The 20,744-nt window shown below is 41.3% G+C and overlaps 1 protein-coding gene across 3 annotated transcripts; it reads left to right on the top strand.

The window, feature by feature from the left end:
• The first annotated feature begins 12,388 nt into the window (after positions 1–12,388).
• On the top strand, positions 12,389–20,534 carry LOC106603467 (uncharacterized). 3 transcript variants are annotated; one of them, XR_001328447.2, is made up of 5 exons: positions 12,391–12,566; positions 18,094–18,153; positions 18,295–18,391; positions 18,884–18,993; positions 19,857–20,378. XR_001328447.2 is itself a non-coding variant. In XM_045710163.1 (4 exons), exon 1 carries the CDS (start codon positions 13,018–13,020, stop codon positions 15,817–15,819), a length of 2,802 nt encoding a protein of 933 aa, XP_045566119.1. In that variant the 5' UTR covers positions 12,389–13,017; the 3' UTR covers positions 15,820–18,153; positions 18,298–18,391; positions 18,884–18,993; positions 19,857–20,534. The 3 variants fall into 3 exon arrangements, 2 of the variants coding, with proteins under 2 accessions (XP_045566119.1, XP_014052711.2); XM_045710163.1 differs by having other exon boundaries at positions 12,389–18,153; positions 18,298–18,391; positions 19,857–20,534; XM_014197236.2 differs by having other exon boundaries at positions 12,389–18,153; positions 19,857–20,534.
• Positions 20,535–20,744: the final 210 nt, after the last annotated feature.

The following is a 20,744-nucleotide window of genomic DNA, read 5'->3' as shown; positions in this document are numbered from 1 at the left end:
ATGCATTGAAACACTTGGCTTTCTCTTGGCTTTCTGTTGGCTTTCTGTTGGCTTTCTGTTGGCTTTCTGTTGGCTTTCTGTTGGCTTTCTGTTGGCTTTCTGTTGGCTTTCTGTTGGCTTTCTGTTGGCTTTCTGTTGGCTTTCTGTTGGCTTTCTGTTGGCTTTCTGTTGGCTTTCTCTTGGCTTTCTCTGGGCTTTCTCTGGGCTTTCTCTTGGCTTTCTCTTGGCTTTCTCTTGGCTTTCTGTTGGCTTTCTGTTGGCTTTCTGTTGGCTTTCTCTGGGCTTTCTCTGGGCTTTCTCTGGGCTTTCTCTTGGCTTTCTCTTGGCTTTCTCTTGGCTTTCTGTTGGCTTTCTCTTGCAAAATAACTTTGAATTAACTTATTTAAAAAATAATTGTCAACATATGAAATCACATTAAGCTGGGACGTTCACTATATTAAAAGGAACAATATCAGGTATATTTCACACCAGTAGCTGGGAGTGTCACGTTCTGACCAGTATTAGGGGTTATTTGTATTGTAGTTTGGTCAGGACGTGGCAGAGGGTATTTGTTTTATGTGGTTCGGGCTGGTGGTTTGCTTAGAAGGGTGTTTGATTTATTATTTCTGGGTTTTGGGTTATATTCTATGTTTTTTGTATTTCTATGTTCTCTCTAGTTTAGTATTTCTATGTTAGGTATTGGGTGTTGGACTCTCAATTGGAGGCAGGTGTTTGTAGTTGCCTTTGATTGAGAGTCCTATATATAGGTATGTGTTTTGTTTGTGTTTTGTGGGAGATTGTTCTGTGTATAGCCTTGTGCCTTACCAGACTGTTATTCTTTGTTGTGTCGTTTTGTGTACGTGTTTATTTTGTTTTTTCCTTCTTTGTCCTATTAATAAAGAAGATGAGGGCACATGATCCCGATGCGTCTTGGTCCGCTTTATCCGACGACAACCGTTACAGGGAGAGGGAGGGGAGGAGGAGTGAAGGGGTGGAATGGTTCTGGGTGTGGAACGACCAATGGGTGGGTTTCCCTGTGTGTACTGCTTTTTTGTTACACATCCATGGGCTTATTAACACTATAGATAATAATTACAATAATTACATCACTTATAAAAAAATAAAGAAATGCACAATGGCAACACTAGCTATTCTCTCTCAGTAATTGAAAGGCCTAAACTGTCCTTATTAAACCATCCCAGCTGTCTTGATGTCCTAGCAACAAACCATGTTGATATTGCAAAGAAACACAATCTGCTCCTTCAGGACGCATTGAGAATCATTTGTACAAACTACCTGCATTTTCCATCAGCCCCAAAACACAACTAAAAGTTTAAGCATAAGGATGCATAAGAAACTCTAAATCACCAACTTGATTAAAGAGAAGGACCAAGAAGGTAGAATCACTTCCCTTTAAATGTATCCATAATGGGGGGGGGGAAGACTGCCTTTATTAATGTGTACGCTCCAGATTCATATGATGCTACATGTTTTGATTCTCTGAATAGCATATTGTTAGAATGAACTAAAACCATTGTAATATCACAAATGGATCCATGCAGGCAAGTCCCTTGATGGTATTACAAAATGAACAATAAATCTTTCGATTAGAAAGATTGGAAACATTGAATTATAGCGGGGGAGTGGATGTGGATGCAGTAATACATTCAGACCAGACAACAGACACATCTTCATCTTAGGCCAAGCCAAAAGAAGATGAGGGGGGAATATTATTTTGGATATTTTATTTTGGATAGGAAGAGGGGGCGGACGGGAGGACTGTAAGAAAAAGGAGGAGGGGGGGAGGAGGAGGAGGAGACAGGAAGGTCACAATCTTGTCGGGTACATTTTGATTGTTTAAAAGCTCAAATCCAGCAAGACACACGACAACATAGAAACAGTATGCAGTGAAGTGATTATGCATTACAACACACACGTCTTTCGTAGGTATTGGACCAAGGCGCAGCGGGTTGAGTGCTCATATTTACTTTTATTGAACACGAAAACGTACGAACGAACAGGATGTAGGCTAAACACAAAGCTATGCAACTACATCTACCCACAATACCCCATAAAAAACAACCCCTATACATAGGACCTTCAATCAGAGGCAACGAGAAACAGCTGCCTCCAATTGAAGGTCAAATCAATAAACTGAACATAGACGTAAACAACCTAGAACTAACATAGAATACACTAACCTAGAACCTAAACCTAAAACCCCGGTATACTCTAAACCAACACCCCTCTACATAAACACATAGCCCAAAAAACCCCGAAACACTCTAAACAAATACCCCCTGCCACGTCCTGACCAAACTACAATAACAAATAAGCCCTTTACTGGTCAGGACGTGACACACACACACACACACACACACACACACACACACACACACACACACACACACACACACACACACACACACACACACACACACACAGCTCCTGAAATACTAAGACAAACAACTGAACTGACTATCCTCATCCTCTCTATATAAAACAACTGACATCTACACATCTAAGCCGCTCTTTCAGGATGAGAGGTTTTCTGTCTTTAGCCCAACATATTTCCGCAATGGGACAATAGAGATGTGGTAGTAGAGTAGGGACCTGAGGGCACACACTTGGTGTGTTGTGAAATCTGTTATGAACATATTGTATGTTTTTAAAATTGTATAACTGCCTTAATTTTGCCGGACCCCAGGAAGAGAAGGCAGCAGCAAATAGGGCTCCATAATAAATACAAATACACACTCAAATCTAAACCTGTAACATCTCGTCTGTCCAGAAGGTGGCAGCAGAGGGCTTTATTATTTAAAAAAAAACGATAAAAGAACAACAGTAAGCATCAGGAAGAAACCCACAACCACTTTCTAATAATTAAATAATTCAAACGTTTACCAATCATTAAAAGGGTAATCTGCAGTTTAAAAAAAACGCACAAAGTGGCCACCATGCGATTGTTTTGGTAAAGAGCTGAGAGTATGGGGCTTGAGAAATGCAACCACTCTCAAATTCATAGACAGAGCTATGGATACAAAGAATGACAATCCATGATATCAAAATTATAGTTTTAACCATGTTATGAGGCTATACAGTGTTTGTTTACAAACAATGGAGTAATCAAGTTTATATTTTGGGTTCTGATGGAATAAGACAGTTGAACTATGCTCATTAGGCTTGTATAAATTATATTATTCTAGAATCATTGGGTACATATAATACATTTTTTACAATCACCAAGATAATGTAGCAATTGCAGATTGCCACTTCAATACATTGCTATAGTTTGGCCACATGATGGTGGTACAAGACGGTTAATGATTATCTCCAACATCTGAACCACAGTTAGGACTACAACAAGTAACTGAGTCACTGTGTCTAGCAGGACTGGTCTGGTTCCTGATAGGACAACAGGACTGGTCTGGTTCCTGATAGGACTACAGGTAACTGAGTCACTGTGTTTAGCAGGACTGGTCTGGTTCCTGATAGGACTACAGGTAACTGAGTCACTGTGTTTAGGAGGACTGGTCTGGTTCCTGATAGGACAACAGGACTGGTCTGGTTCCTGATAGGACAACAGGTAACTGAGTCACTGTGTCTAACAGGTCTGGTCTGGTTCCTAACAGGACTACAACAGGTAACTGAGTCACTGTGTCTAGCAGGACTGGTCTGGTTCCTGATAGGACTACAGCAGGTAGTTGAGTCACTGTTACAATGGCTCCACCTAATTTGTCTAGTCTGTGTACTTTGAGATGCAGAGAACTTTAAGTCTTTAAGTCTGGACTGTCCTACGACTTTGAGTACTCTGACCTGTTCCTTATGGTTACACTACCCCCTGTATCCACTTCAAACTTCACATCTGACTTATTGACTTTCAATTTTAATGTGATAGATGCCACTTTAGGAATGTTCTCTGACATGCTGTAATTGTAAACATATCCTTTACTTCCTCTTTTTTTTGTTTAGCTGATGTGATGTGTCCATTTTGTATCTGTATTTGCTGTGTATCACTTGTTTTCTTTGGTGCAACAAAAAAATAAAATCTGTGGAATGGCATGTCTCCTGAAACCTGAGCCTGAACAACCGTTACCCTCCCTGTCATCCCTGTCTGTACCGGGCATTGTTAAAAAACACAAGGTCGCCTGGGGCATGCAGGCATCCTGGCTGGCATGGCACTGTCGGTGGAGCAGTAGGAGGCTATACGGCAGGCAACAGTTGAACAGCGTACCAAGCCCAACTGGCACAACATGAGGAGAGGGAGGTTTGACGGCAGGCAATTTTTGAGCATTGGTTAGGGTCAAGCGCGTTACTCTATCGGTGCTAAAAAAAAGGGTCCTCAGATCACAGTGGTTAGATGGGGGGTTTTCTGTAAAGTGGAGCACGGATAATGAAGATCTAGTCTTCCCTGTGGCTCAGTTGGTAAAGCATGGTGTTTGTAATGCCAGCATGGTGTGTGCAACGCCAGGGTTGTGGGTTCGATTCCCACGGGGGGCCAGTACAAAAAAATGCATGAAATTAAATTAAATGTATGAAATGTATGCATTCACTACTGTAAGTTGCTCTGGATAAGAGTGTCTGCTAAATGACTAAAATGTAATGTAAAATGAAGAGGAGGGCATCAAGGCATTGAACATGGCTACAGGGATGGAGGTACAGGAATCAGGGCTTTGGGGCAGGGGTCTCACGGTCTGGTGGGCACCACAGCAGTGCTAGAGGTCAAGTGTCTGTATGGTGCAACAGGCCTTACCATTGAGGAGGCAGTGTCGTCAAAGGATTTCTATATCCAACAGGATATAGAAATGAAGACCATCCTTACTGGCACCAGGTCCAAGGTCAGCTCCACATCACCGGAAGGGACACTTGCTTCTTCGTTGTGTGGACCACCAAAGCCTCCATCCCCATTCAGTGTGACGACCTCTGGCAGACATATTGCTGGACTACAGGAGTTTTTCAAGGACCACATGTTCCTGAAGTTGGCACTGCAACAGTGAACATGTGTAAATATATTTTTATTTATATTCCAATCAGTATTTTGGGGGGGGGGCACTGGATCAGCATCCTCGTCGCGCCTCCTGTAAGTACCTCCTGTTCATACACATAAAATAAGCTCCCTGCCACGTCCTGACCAGCATTAGGGGTTATTTGTTATTTGAGTTTGGTCAGGACGTGGCAGGGGGTATTTGTTTTATATGGTTCGGGGTGGTTGTGTATGTAGAGGGCTGTTAGATTTATGTATTCCGGGGGGGTTTTGGTTATTGTTCTATGTTAGTTTATTTCTATGTTCTGTCTAGTCGTTTGTATTTCTATGTTTTTCTAATTGGTGTTGGGGCCTTCAATTGGAGGCAGCTGTCTCTCATTGCCTCTGATTGAAGGTCCTATAATTAGGAGTATGTTTGTTTTTGGGGATTGTGGGAGATTGTTTCTTGTATTGCTGTGTGTTGCTGACAAGACTGTTTTGTTTATTGTTTTTTCGTGTTTGTTTTGGATTAATAAAAATGAGCATTCACGTACCCGCTGCACCTTGGTCCAATACCTACGAAAGTCGTGACACTCCCAGAATAGGTTGTGTTGCGTTCAAGTTTAGCTAAAAGCAGCCAACTAAAGTAATGTAGTTAATGTAAGTACAATCACAAATGCTGGTCTGAGTTAATCTCCTCACAGTTTCATTCAGTAGTACAACACAATTCACATTGCATTTTATCATAGGCACAGTGGGAATTTATATCTGTGATGTTTAAATTATTTTATTTTTTTACCCCCCTTCGTTGTGTTGGAGCTTCCTTTTTTCTGGTAAATGCAGGGCCGTTTTTCTTTCCCAATGGAAAATGGCAGCTGCCTGAGCATTTGCAATAATGCAATGAGTAAAGCAGTTAGATGTTTCCATTTAGCTCATTTTGCTGTTATACCAGGCCAAATAATTTCATGGCAGCCCCAACCCTGCAACAGGAGCCATACCAAGACCTCCTGTGCACACCCCAGAATGGTGCATTGGCAGCCACTCCTGTCCCCTGCAGCAGCTCCACTTTGCAAATCAATTTATAACATTGTTGACATTTTGCTCCACTTTGTTTTGGCGGGAGCTTCATCCGGGTGGACTGAGCTCTGCCAACACCACTCTCCCAGTTCTCTCCGCAGTGTATCCAGCGACTTGAGGGAGGTCTGTCAAATGTTCAGTCTGCTCTCATATGGTGGTCCAGGGACCTTGGCAAAGTCTCAGTTCACTCAACAAACAACTGCAGATGATCCTATGCCTGTTAGCTCCCATGGGAATGATCTCCCCTCCTCTGACTTTAAATCTCGTAAGGCGCTTGAGATAATGCATCTGCATGTGCTCACATCCTGACATTCTGGTTCTCTCTGAAACATGGCTAAATTCTTCTGTCTCTGATAAAGACATTGAAGTAAATTATTATGACGTAATTAAAATGTGACAGATTACAGAAAGAGGAAGGAGTGGCCATATACGTCAAATCTAATTTCATGGCGTACCAATCTTTAAATATTTCTGTTCCCATAAATTTGAGCTCCTGGTTGTAGATGTGTCCATAAACCAGAATACACGTTTATTTGTTGCTGGGATTTACCGCCCAGTAATTTTCTGACAGGAAATGTATTCAGCCTACTAGTCACCACTATCGACTGAAGAAAGAGGTTATTTTGAAAGTAAAATGAACCCTAACATCACAGATATAACCAGAAGGTCACTGCAGCATCACTTGAGCCAAAATACCAAAGATTGACAGGAAGTAGCCTAACAGAAAGAGCATTGGATTTTAAGGAAAAATAAAGAAATGTACATCTTAATATCAAAGACAGGAAGTCGAATTTTAGACAAGTAGAACTTCATTGTGAAGAGATGGAGAGTCTCTTTGATCTGCTTCATCCCAGGAGAAGAAGAAAAGCAGTTCCTTTACTTCTAGAAAATTCTGATTGAGATTTCAGAACAAAAGAAGGTGCAAGGTGGCAATCACCTCATCTTGGAAATAAAGAAAATAAAACGACCTGCTGATAAAAAAAAAGAGAGTCTGCCGAGGAGTCTGATTTCTCTGTCAAAATGCTTTGTAGTTGAGACTGGTTGTGGGCAGAAATTCAAAAACAAATCCTTGCTATATAGCCTCAAAACATGGTTAAAACTACGATTTTGATATCATGGATGGTTAGTCGTTGCATACATAGCTCTGCCTATGACTTTGAGAGTGTTTCCCCAGCTCCATCCTTCAGCTTTTTACAAAAACGGGCGGGGAAAACGCTTTGCTATTGTTTCATCTGCTGAGTGCAACTTTAAAGGCCCTGTGCGGTCAAAAACGTGGTTTTCCTGTGTTTTATATATATATTTCCACACAGGCTGTATTGATCCTTTAACTCTGGACAGGATGTAACCCAACTGAAAAAATTACTGAAACTGGCTGATGCACACATTAAAATGACAAATCAATGACCAGATTTGCAACAAGCTCCAGTTACTCTGCATCACTTTGCCTATTTGTGCTGATTGGCCTCTGTCTCAGCTGTAGAGAGGACATTGTGTTTTAAAGTATTTTTCTGTACGGAAGTAGACCTACCTGCTAATACACACAGACTTTCATATCGGTAAAGCAAAGTCCTACTATGACATATTCTACCTTCATTTATTGGGCTGCTTTTATCACAATAGTTTCACAGTAAAAAAAAACGTATTGCAAAGCCCTCTAGTTACTGTATGCTACATTGATCTGAAGAACATTCTTAGAATGTGAAAAGGTTCCTAATGTTAGTTTTAGGTCTACCTGAAGTCAGTAGACTTATATTCTATTACTCACCCTAGAACAGAGTGAACAAGCCCACCGGAGATTCAACTCCTCGGTCGTATTCATTAGACATAGCATATTGTAGCAAAACACGCAATGGCAGGCTACACTAGTGTTTGTTGGACTAGTTCAGAAATTGGTACACAAGAATGATTAGCCTAGACTTTTTAGGATTGCGTGAAATAAGAGGATAAAATACATGCCTTCAGGAAAGTATTCAGACCCCTTGACTTTTTTCAATTTTTTTTACAAATCCTCAGCAATCTATTGTCCGTAGAGCTCCGAGACAGGATTGTGTCGAGGAACAGATCTGGCGATGGGTACCAAAACAATGTGTGCAATATTGAAGGTCCCCAAGAACACAGTGGCCTCCATCATTCTTAAATAGAATAAATTTTGAACCACCAAGACTCTTCCTAGAGCTGGCCACCCAGCCAAACTGAGCAATTGGGGGAGAAGGCCCTTGGTCAGGGAGGTGACCCAGAACCCGAAAGTCACCCTGAAAGAGGTCCAGAGTTCCTCTGTTGAGATGGGAGAACCTTCCAGAAGGACAACCATCTCTGCAGCACTCCACCAAGCAGGCCTTTATGGTAGAGTGGCCAGACGGAAGCCACTCCTCAGTAAAAAGGCACATGACAGCCTGCTTGGAGTTTGCCAAAAGGTACCTAAAGGACTCCCAGACCATGAGAAACAAGATTCTCTGGTCTGATGAAACCAAGATTGAACTCTTTGGTCTGAATGCCAAACATCACGTCTGGTGGAAACCTCGCACGGTGAAGCATGGCGGTGGCAGCATCATGCTGTGGGGATGTTTTTCAGCAGCAGGGACTGGGAGACTAGACACGATTGAGGGAAAGATGAACAGAGCAAAGTACAGAGAGATCCTTGATGAAAACTTGCTCCAGAGCGCTCAGGACCTCAGACTGGGTCGAAGGTTCACCTTCCAACAGGACAACGGCCCTAAGCTCACAGACAAGACAACACAGGAGTGGCTTCGGGACAAGTCTCTGAATGTCCTTGGACTTGAACCCAATCAAACATCTCTGGAGAGACCTGAAAATAGCTGTGCAGCAACGCTCCCCATCCAACCTTGCTGAGCTTGAGAGGATCTGCAGAGAGGAATGGGAGAAACTCCCCAAATACATGTGTGCCAAGCTTGTAGCGTCATACCCAATAAGACTCGAGGCTGTAATTGCTGCCAAAGGTGCTTCAACAAAGTACGGAGTAAAGGGTCTGAATACTTATGTAAATGTCATATTTAAGTTTATTTATTTTTTTAAATTGCAAATATTTCTAACAACCTGTTTTTGCTTTGTCATTATGGGGTATTGTGTGTAGATTGATGAGGGGGGAAAACTATTTCCGAATGCACTGTACTTCTGCCAGGTAAGCCTACTTTGCAGTTAACATTTAATTGAGAAAGTGTTGGTGAAAGTGTTTCTGTCAACCCACAAGACGGTTATCACATCAACTGGCCACACACAGAGTGACAGACAGGGGCAATATGGCTGGAAATTAATTTGCAGATATTGTGTTAGGTTTGGCTTTTTAAGCCAATAGTGGCTAACTAGGGGTGGGATATGTTGATTAGATAGTAGCTGGGAGCTTGCAGAGTCTTAAACTTGTTAGTGACAGTTTGCATTGGAACAAGTGAAAATTGCATGTACTTTCGAGCTACTGGGATCTATCTATCTGTTGGAAAGCCCTGGGCTAGATGGGGAATATTTATATCCCCTTAGTGGTTCATCAAGTAAGCAAAAGGGAATATGTTCCATCATCTATGTTTGTTTTGTACAAATCAACCGATATTCATGTAATTTCTCTGTTCTTCTCGCAGTATGAAAGTTTATTTCCCCTCAGGTACACAAGTTTGTTCTTTGGTGAAAGTAATTTATAGAATGTCATTCACCCCATTTCTTTTCATTCTGAACACATTCTGGCAGATCTGAAGCTAATGTGACTTTCGTACATTCAGACCTAATGCAGTTTGGAATGATCAGATGACAGAGGTCACATTTATGTGCCGGGGTGTAAGTGAGGCCATAGACGCTCCATATCCATTCATTTGAGTGTTTTATATATAATCAAGAAATGGAACGGGCAAGATCACAAAATTGGTTTGGGGTACGGGGTGTTTACTACTGTAGCCTACCATGGGGTATGAGGAGTAGATATGTGGTAGTGGAATATGGGCCTGAGGGTACACACTTAGTGTGTTGTGAATTCTGTAATGCATGTAATGTAATGTTTTTAAAATTGTATAACTGCCTTAAAAAGGCAGCAGCTAATGGGGATCCATAATAAATACAAATACATACAGGTGGGGTGTTTACCCAGCTAGTCCCTGCCGCTGAGAACACAGTGGACTGGGAAACTAGTCAGGATCGAGGAAATGATGAATAGAGAAAAGTACAGCGAGATCCGTGATGAAAACCTGCTTCACCGTAGGGATGGTGCCAGGTTTCCTCCAGACGTGACGCTTGGTATTCAGGCCGAAGAGTTCAATCTTGGTTTCATCAGACCAGACAATCTTGTTCCTCATGGTCTGAAAGTCCTTTTGGTGCCTTTGGGCAAACTCCAAGCGGGCTGTCATGTGCCTTTTACACAGGAATGGCTTCCGTCTGGCCACTCTACCATAAATGCCTGATTTGTGGAGTGCTGCAGAGATGGTTGTCTTTCTGGAAGGTTCTCCCATCTCCACAGAGGAACTCTGGAGCTCTGTCAGAGTGACCATCGGGTTTTTGGTCACTTCCCTGACCACGGCCCTTCTCCCCCGATTGCTCAGTTTGGCCGGACGACCAGATCTAAGAAGAGTTTTGGTGGTTCCAAACGTCTTCCATTTAAGAATGATGAAGGCCACTGTGTTCTTGGCGACCTTCAATGCTGCATAAATGTTTTGGTACCCTTCCCCTCGACACAATCCTGTCTCGGCTCTCTACGGACAATTCCTTTGACCTCATGGCTTGTTTTTTTGCTCTAACATGCACTGTCAACTGTGGGAACTTATATAGACAGGTGTGTGCCTTTTCAAATCAAACTTTATTTGTCACACGCACCAAATACAACAAGTGTAGACCTTACCGTGACTTAACTATCGTAACTGGCAACAGCTCGGCTTCCGACCTCAATGCACTACAGAGGGAAGTGCGTACGGCCTAGTACCCCACTGAGGCCAAGCTTCCTGCTATCCAGGACCTCTATACCAGGCGGTGTCAGAGGAAGGCCCTAAAAATTGTCAAAAACTCCACTCACACTAGTCATAGACTGTTCTCTCTGCTACCGCACGGCAAGCAGTACCGGAGCGCCAAGTCTAGGTGCAAAAGGCTTAACAGCTTCTACCACCAAGCAATAAGACTCCTGAACAGCTTACCAAAAGGCTACTTAGACCCCCCTTTTATGCTGCTGCTACTCTCTGTTTATTATCTATGCATAGTCACTTTAACTCTACCTACATGTACATATTACCTCAATTACCTCAACTAACCGGTGCCCCCGCACATTGACTCTGTACCGGTACCCCTTGTATATAGCCTCCACATTGACTCTGTACCGGTAGCCCCTGTATATAGCCTCCACATTGACTCTGTACCGGTACCCCCTGTATATAGCCTCCACATTGACTCTGTACCGGTACCCCCTGTATATAGCCTCCACATTGACTCTGTACCGGTACCCCCTGTATATAGTCTCGCTATTGTTATTTTACTGCTGCTGTTACTTTTATTTTCTATTTTTTTACTTATCTATTTTTTACTTAACACTTATTTTTCTTAAAACTTCTTAAAGCATTGTTGGTTAAGGGCTTGTAAGTAAGCATTTCACTGTAAGGTCTACACGTGTTGTATTCGACGCATGCGATTTGATTTCCTGTCAGACTGGTCTTCTTTGAACTCTATTCCATGGGCTGACTGACCTTTGTTGTGTCTTGTTTTTATTTATTCATTATTATAATTCATCATTTTTTAAATAATTTGTTCTGTAAAGTGTGTTGAGACATGGTGAAAAACACTTGACATAAATTGTGATTTGATTTAAGTTATTAAGAGTTCAGGTAGTGGCCATCGGGCTCATGCCCTGCGTGTCTGGTCGGTAACCGGCCCTGCTGCTATGTCAGGGGTCCCTAAACTTTTTCTGTAAATGACCCCAAATTGATACTAGAAAATGCAAGGGACCCCATTTGGAAAAATGGTGTTAATTGCTTGTTAATGCAGGTAGTTTAGCAGTTCAGAGCGTTGGGCCAGTAACCGAATCCCCTGGCCGACTTGGTAAAACATCTGCCGATGTACATTTGAGCAAGGCACTTAACCCTAATTGCTCCTGTAAATCGCTCTGGATAAGAGTCTCTGCAAAATGACTAAAAAGTCAATGTCAACGCTTTGTGTTCATATTATTATTCACTCAATTGTAGGTGTCGCAGCCTGTCTCAACACACACAATGACGTGAACGTGCATTCTAATAGTGTAAAAAGCCCTTACTTGACACTAAAAGGTTGTATTCTATACCAATTTGTTTGATAAAAATAAAAATAAAAACCAACTTCTGTCTGCAGCTGTACCCCTTCTAGCCAAGACCAAATCGCATGACGACAGGATAACGAATTTGACATCACTTCCGTCTGTACTTCGTCGGGCCACAACCCTCTGACGTCGACTTCAAAACACTTCCGTAAATATTCCACTCCGTTTTTAGTGTACTAGCTAGCATACGAAGTGTTTGGAAATATTTCTTTTTTGCTACATTTATCTAAATAGAATGAAGGCCAAGGGATTTGCAGTAGCCCATCACCAGTAAAGGTAAAGCGTTAGTTAGCCTAGCAGGTAAACGGACAACTAACCTAGTTAGCTGGGACACACTCTTTTTTTTCTCAACCACTTCGATAGAGCTACGACCGGAAATGATATTAATAGCAGGTTAGGAGGGCAGTTTTGCTAACCATAATTATTTTCATAACCTTATTAACAAAATTGTCCTAACCTGCTACACTGATTCTCATAACCCGTTGCGTAATAATTTGTCCTAATCTGCTACGAGAAAGGTAACTTCCGGTCGTAGCTGTATCGAAGTGGCGTGAAGAGTGTTTCTCATAGTTAGATAGCTACATCTCCAAATACGATGTAGGCATTTGCAGGCACTTGGCTAGCTCATTTATATAGGGGAAATTACATTATCTGTCTAGCTCATTTAGAAATGAATGTCATCGGGGGGTTTTGATTAGTTTGTCTTTTGTAGAGACATTGGTGCAAAATGGATGTTGACGTTAAACTAGAGGAAGATGAGAGGGAGATATCCCAAACAATAATTTGGTCTGATTCGATTAATGCCTGGATAGATTACCCAAATTCAACATTGTCAGGAAACACAGAAACAGGTTACCATGTGGGTTTACTGAAAGATAATTCACATGTACATCCCATCAGTCCCCAAACAACAAGCCAAGGGCAGATTTTACGTATTTTTCCTGAAATGACCGGAGCAAGTGATGTGGAGAACAGGGCTGTCAAAGTGGTTTATTTCTGTAAAGATCAAGATACCATCGGCACATCTGAAGTTAATTCAATCAAAGAGCGATCGTGGCATTTAGCACCATCCAGTGATATTCTGACAGGACATGCATCCGCCTTCAGTGGTTATTTTGAAGCTGAAATCAACCCAACTTCGCAGGTTTCTTGCCAAACACAGACCCAGATCAATAATGAATTGCCCTCTGACAATGTTAATATCCCAAGCCATAGTACTGCCATTCATTCTGTGCTAACCTCACCTGCTACAGAAAGCGGCTGTAATTTAGCTGTATCTACTAGGCCTATTCTTCCAGAATATTGTGAGCCATTGAACTTTCCCTCTGATGAAGAGGAAAACTACAATGTCAATTTAAGACAAAGACTACAATGCCAGAAAACGTTAGAGGATAAATATATACGTCAGTGTCGTGGCAGTTACTCAAGACCAAACCTAAGAAAGTTTGGGAAATACTGGAAAGATCCATACGCCAAGTGCAAGGAGATGGGTGTAGATTTCAATGTTGGATCAGGAGCGAAACAGAAACTTGATTTGCATTTACTGACATTTGGTGTAATGCTTGAGGTGTCAGAATATGCTAGAAACATTAATAGATCTCGCCCTCATGTTATCTTTGATATTCTAGATTACAACTTTGGTCTTGGTGTACAAAATGAACAACAATATGACTTTTCAAACAAGATAGAAAAGAAATTAAAAGAAATGCTGAAGATGCATTCCAAGAGAACACCTGCGTGGTTAACAGAAGTGTTTGAACTTCCTGATCCAAAGACGGTTAAAGTTTTGGAATACTCCCTTAAATGGGCACAGTTCTATTTACAAAACAGCTGGTCAAATCCTACACCGTTTGACATTTGCATAAAGGAGGAGCCTGTTGTTGGCCTGATCTCTCCTCTGCATGTGACGACAGAGAGCTTCTCTACCGAGACAGATGTAACACGATGTGCTGATGAGACTGCAATCCTTGGCCCTGAAAATGGACGTAATGATATCTGCACAAGGTATGAACCTGATATGGGCATCGTCTATCCTCAACATGTCCAGGCGGACACCTTCACATCTCAGACAGATATAACAATGGGCCAATCCTTAATAATGCCCACTGTAGAAGAAGCATTGAGGGACCTCTACCCCATCTGTAAGGAAAAAGGACTTGACATTGTTGTGAAATCAAAATATGGGAAAGCTGAGAAACTTGACTTGCATCTATTGACCAGAGATGTAATGTTTGAATTGGCTGATTTTGCCTCACAAGTGTGTGGAAATTGGAAGCAGATTGTGTGTGAGGTTCTCGAGCATAATTTTGATTTGGATTTAAAAAGTGGTAAAACTGAGCTGGCTGAAGATATTATGGGAAGGTTAAGAGCAGTTTTGCAGCGCAAGACGGGTAAAAACGGTACATGGAGATGGGAACTTGAAAATGAAGCTTTCTTCTTAAAGAAGTCACGCAAACGAAAGAATCCTGCAGAGATGTCCAGTAACCAGAAGGTCACTACAGCATCACTTGAGCCAAAATACCAAATGAAAGAAGTATCAAAAAGAAGGAGATTGAATTTAATGAGGAAGAAGAAAGACATGGACATGTTTGTAACCAAGGAGACTGAGGGAGGCCATTTTTTTGAAGTCATACAAATAGAACCTCATTGTGTCAAAACAGAGAGAATCTCTGATGACACTGACCTTGCACTTTGTACTGATGAAACAAAGCAAATTGGTAACAACAATGTAGACCAATCAAATGTGACGTCTCACACCAAAAAAATGGTGAAAGCCGAAGCGTGCTACCCACTCTGTGAGGAAATAGGCGTGGACCTTGATGTTGCATCCAAACCTTCTAAAAATAAACTGGAATTTCACTTACTGACAAACGGTGTAATATTTGAGGTGTATAAATATGCTAAGATAAAATCCTATCATAAAAAAGAAAAAAGATTTGGCTATATTCTCTTTGATATTCTAAAATATAATTTTGATCTTAGTTTGCAAAATCAGAGACGTAATCTATTTCAACTGCGTATTAACTGTAAAGTGAAAAGAATGGTTCAGAAACACAAACCTGAGCTCTTGGGAAAAGGAGAAATCTCTAAAGAAGTGTTCATACTACCGAGTGTGATTAAAAGCCAAGCAAAAAAAAAAACTGTGCTTTCAGATTATTTTCCTGAAAAAAATATAGAACAAGATGCAAGGCTGGTTTATCCTCATCATAGTAAAGACACTATCGCTGTGGAGACAGTTGAAACAATCTCCACTGATGAAGCAGTAATGCTTGGCCAGGATAATGGACCTGCTGACATCTGCATAAAGGAGGAGTCTGATCTTCACTCTGAGGTCAAACTGGTTTATTTCTGCAAAGACCAAGAAACTGTCAGAACATCTGAAGAGCATTTGATCAAAGATGGATCATGGCATGGATCAACACCCAGTAATATTCTGACTGGAAATGTATTCAGCCTTCCACAGTCGCCACTACCAGCTGCAGAAAGTGGTCCTTTCGGAAGTAAAATCAAGTCAACATCACAGATATAACCAGAAGGTCCCTGCAGCATCACTTGAGCCAAAATACCATAGGCTCACAGAAGTAACAGGGGGAAAAAAGGGATTTAATGAGGATAAATAAATGTTTATAGCCAAGAAGGAAAAGAAAGTTGTCAGACAAGTAGAACCTCATTGAGATGAGATGGAGAGCATCTGCCAAGGAAAAGAAAAGCACTTCCTGACTGAGCTCTCAGGGAAAAGAAAAGCACTTCCTGACTGAGCTCTCAGGGAAAAGAAAAGCACTTCCTGACTGAGATCTCAGGGAAAAGAAAAGCACTTCCTGACTGAGCTCTCAGGGAAAAGAAAAGCACTTCCTGACAGATCTCAGGGAAAAGAAAAGCACTTCCTGACTGAGATCTCAGGGAAAAGAAAAGCACTTCCTGACTGAGCTCTCAGGGAAAAGAAAAGCACTTCCTGACTGAGATCTCAGGGAAAAGAAAAGCACTTCCTGACTGAGCTCTCAGGGAAAAGAAAAGCACTTCCTGACTGAGCTCTCAGGGAAAAGAAAAGCACTTCCTGACTGAGCTCTCAGGGAAAAGAAAAGCACTTCCTGACTGAGATCTCAGGGGAAAAAAAGATGCAAGATGGAAAGAAAAGTCTGATCTGCTCCCTAGGGAAAAGCCAGTTTCTTATTTGCCTGGGGGAAAAAAAGATTGATATTGTTATATGTGATGAAGTGCAACACGAGGTGGATTCTTACTGAACTTTCAAAATGCTTTGTAGTTGAGACTGGTTCTGAGAAGAAATGCTAACAAATCCTTGCTGAATACAGATCAGACATCCTAGGATTTGGGGGCTATTATATTGGTCTTTTGGATCATACTTGGAATGTGAAAAGGTTCCTAATGTTAGTTTTAGGTCTCCCTGAAGTCCGTAGACTTCCATTCTATTACTCACCCTAGAACAGTCAACAAGCCTAACACGGATGTGTATTCATTAGGCATACTGTAGCTAAATGTTTAATGGGGAGTCAACAAGCCTAACACAGATGTGTATTCATTAGGCATACTGTAGCTAAATGTTTCATGGGTAGTCAACAAGCCTAACACAGATGTGTATTCATTAGGCATACTGTAGCTTAAATGTTTCATGGGGAGTCAACAAGCCTAACACACATGTGTATTCATTAGGCATACTGTAGCTAAATGTTTAATGGGGAGTCAACAAGCCTAACACAGATGTGTATTCATTAGGCATACTGTAGCTAAATGTTTCATGGGGAGTCAACAAGCCTAACACAGATGTGTATTCATTAGGCATACTGTAGCTAAATGTTTAATGGGTAGTCAACAAGCCTAACACAGATGTGTATTCATTAGGCATACTGTAGCTAAATGTTTAATGGGGAGTCAACAAGCCTAACACAGATGTGTATTCATTAGGCATACTGTAGCTAAATGTTTCATGGGGAGTCAACAAACCTAACACAGATGTGTATTCATTAGGCATACTGTAGCTAAATGTTTCATGGGGAGTCAACAAGCCTAACACAGATGTGTATTCATTAGGCATACTGTAGCTAAATGTTTCATGGGGAGGCTACACTAACGCTTCTTGGACCAATTCAGAAATTGGTACACAAGGAGTAGCCTAGTCTTTTTAGGATTAAGTGAAAATAGGGAGACAATATATTTTAAACGTATTCGTATTAAGGGTTTTAGTCTTTTGAATAGTGGATTTTTGCAGATTGCCTTGGCCTTCCTTCCTGTTTAACTGTTGATGTCTGGTCTCGCTGTAGAGAATGAATACAGCAGGATTATTGCGAGACTTATTTTTTTTCTCTTAACTATTTTACACCGTATTCATTGATGAGACAAACTCGACTACTTTTACAAGCCTCTATATAGAAGAAAACTTCTGATCTTTTTTTGTTTAGAAATAAAAAGACAAACAGATATATTTTATTTTGTAAGAGTATGCATTAGTGAAATAACCTACTATGATGGGTCATGTTTTTATCTTTTTTTTTTATCAGTGGGCTATTTTGATTTTTTTTTTTTTGCCCTTTTTTTGTGGAAAGGTTAAGAGACTGCATCAAGACCTGCCTTACTGTTACCCACATGTTCCTGTTTTGAACATGGAGCTATTCTACCGTAAACTAAGATTTTTTTAATTTTTTTTAAGGATACTTCCACTGACATTCTTAGAGGTGTCATTTTATTGTGAGGAACTGCATTTCGATCAGAATAGTTTTTCTGTTTTGTCCTCTGTTTTTGTGAGTGACTCAGTCACTCGTCTCAGTGCACAAGTCTCCCCTTTCTCCAGACATGGCGTATGAATCAGAATCCGTAGCTAGTTATGACACGTGAGCTTCTGGATGAAAAGGTATGTTTAAATTATGTTAACATTTTAAAGAATTCATAGAATCTGACTGGTGCTAATAGCATTCATGTCAACACTTAAATGAATGTGAATTAGCTGTAATTGCTTGGTCTGATAACTTTATACATGCGTTTGTGTTTCCAGCAGAGTATCCCTAAAGCAGCGTGGTCGTATCATCCCTTCTCCATGTTGGACTAAACACTTTCAACTCTACACAAGTGAAAACCCCAAATCCCTAAAGGTGTGTTAAATCCCTAAATATTATTTTTAAGAATCAGATTTTTTTTTTTACAATTTTGCTGCCTTTAGACAGGCAGCCCAATTCTGAATTAGTTTTCTTCACTAATTGGTCTTTTGACCAATCAGCTTTGAAAAAGATCTGATGTGATTGGTCAAAATGTAAATTAATGGAAAATGATCAGAATTGGGCTGCCTGTCTCAGACATTGTGGCTTAGAAGAAGAGCTTATTGGGGATGTCGATGTTATCCAATTATTATACTGTATGTGGCGTGGACACCACTTTGATTAACACTGGTACTAAACACTGTGATTAACACTGGCACTAAACACTGTGATTAACACTGGCACTAAACACTGTGATTAACACTGGCACTAAACACTGTGATTAACACTGGCACTAAACACTGTGATTAATACTGGCACTAAACACTTTGATTTACACTGGTACTAAACACTGTGATTAACACTGGCTCTAATCACTGTGATTTCTAGTGGTGGAGAAGGAGGCCACCTACAGAATGTTAGGAGCAGTGGCTTGTTCCCAGGAGACCAACACTTGAGGACGCAACTTCTGTCATGATGACGAGGTGGCATCTCCGCTGGTGAGTTCCAGACATTTTGTGGGTGGGTGCATAAGGCCCCGCACAATTGTCCCAGCATCGCCCGGGTTTGGCCGGGGTAGGCCGTCATTGTAAATAATAATTTGTTTTTAACTGACTTGCCTAGGTTACATAAAGGTTACATTTTAATTTGGGGGAAAAATTGGCTATAGCCTGGGCAGTAGACTGATCCAGCATATATGTTAACACAGATTTACCAGATATTCAGGCTAAATACCAAACCAGACACAGAACATATTTCATTGTCTCCCTTCTGTGTCCCAACATAGGATAACATACAATAGGGCAAAATGTTCTGTTGTCATTCAGGTGCCTATGGTACCTGAAGGTATTTACAATCCCCAAACACATCAGAACCCATTTCAGTAGACATGGAGCACTTCTCATCGAGGTGGCCGGCGTCGTCGGCAGAGGTGGCCGGCGTCGTCGGCAGAGGTGGCCGGCGTCGTCGGTAGAGGTGGCGGCGTCATCAAGATTGGAGTCTTATTTCAATGAAACCCGGCCATGGTGTAGGACCCTCAGGGTTGGGCTGAATTCGAATTGAAGGCAGTCAGTTCAGGAAGTAATCACAAATTACTATTACTATATTAATTGGGAAAAAAGACTCCAATCTTGATGACACAGTCATCTCTACGACGACGCGGTCATCTCTACGACGACGCGGTCATCTCTACGACGACGCGGTCATCTCTACGACGACGCGGTCATCTCTACGAGAAGTTTTCACACGTTGTGGATTTGTACCAGAACAATTCATTCCATATATCCCTACTTTGGGTTTAACCACCCCCAGAAACTTGACTGCCACTGTGAATGCATAATTTTTCTCTTTATTTTATTCACAGATCCTCTATTTGCCATACTAGAGGGACATGAAGTCTGACTCCATCTTCAACATGTGGACCTGCCCTGATGATGTTGGACACCACTGTTACACCTTCAGCCATGTTGATTTCCTGTCAGACTGGGTTTTTTATTTTTTACTCCTTTCCATGGACGGACTGACCTTTTACCAGAACAGGAATACAATGTTTATCAGACCCTCCTCACCAGTGGACTAACTACTCAAACTGGTCGTGAAGTCACAGGAAATAGACTGATCTGTTAGGAGGGATGCAGCATTCTAATCCTGGTTAGATTATAGTTATAAGGAGAGTTCAGGTAGTAACCAGTACATTGAGATAAATGTAGATGTCCACACTCTGGACAATATAAAAGGCTTTGGAGAGGGACCACGTTTTCAGGAGAAGGATAACAGGACCTTGTCCAGAAACAACCCCCAGCTCTGTATGCAACTGTATGCACAATTCCCTGATTCTATTAAATAATGTATTACATTGCCTTTATAAAATTTCCTGTACACATCACATTTTAGAAATTCAATGGTCATGAAATTATTATTATTTTTTCCGCATTTACACTGTTTGGCCTTTTGTCGTGGAATTGTTTGTGTGCATCTTAAGAGTGGAAACCCTGTGTATAGATCTGAAATGATTCGCTCTTTAAACATTTCATCTAGCCTATCAGTGGGTACGTTTTGTCACTTTTGCTTTGTTATACCACAATCTTTGAGTTTTACATTAATTCTAGTCTGGCAACAGGTTCTCTGGGTTTAAATAAAATGAGGTTTCCTAGGGTCTCAGATGTAGATAAATCCTAAAAATCATGTTCAATGGAGACTCACCGTTGAAAGTGTTTTTACAGGCCTGCTACACTGGACAGTATTGTAGCAG

Source organism: Salmo salar, chromosome ssa01 (genome assembly GCF_905237065.1).
Source record: "Salmo salar chromosome ssa01, Ssal_v3.1, whole genome shotgun sequence".
Classification (NCBI taxonomy): domain Eukaryota; kingdom Metazoa; phylum Chordata; class Actinopteri; order Salmoniformes; family Salmonidae; genus Salmo; species Salmo salar.
The sequence above is the reverse complement of the archived record's forward strand: the minus strand, read 5'-3'. Positions and strand labels throughout refer to the sequence as shown.

Coding starts and splice junctions, on each gene's coding strand:
- LOC106603467 (XM_045710163.1), top strand. CDS start 13,018: ATGGATGTTGACGTTAAACTAGAGGAAGATGAGAGGGAGATATCCCAA.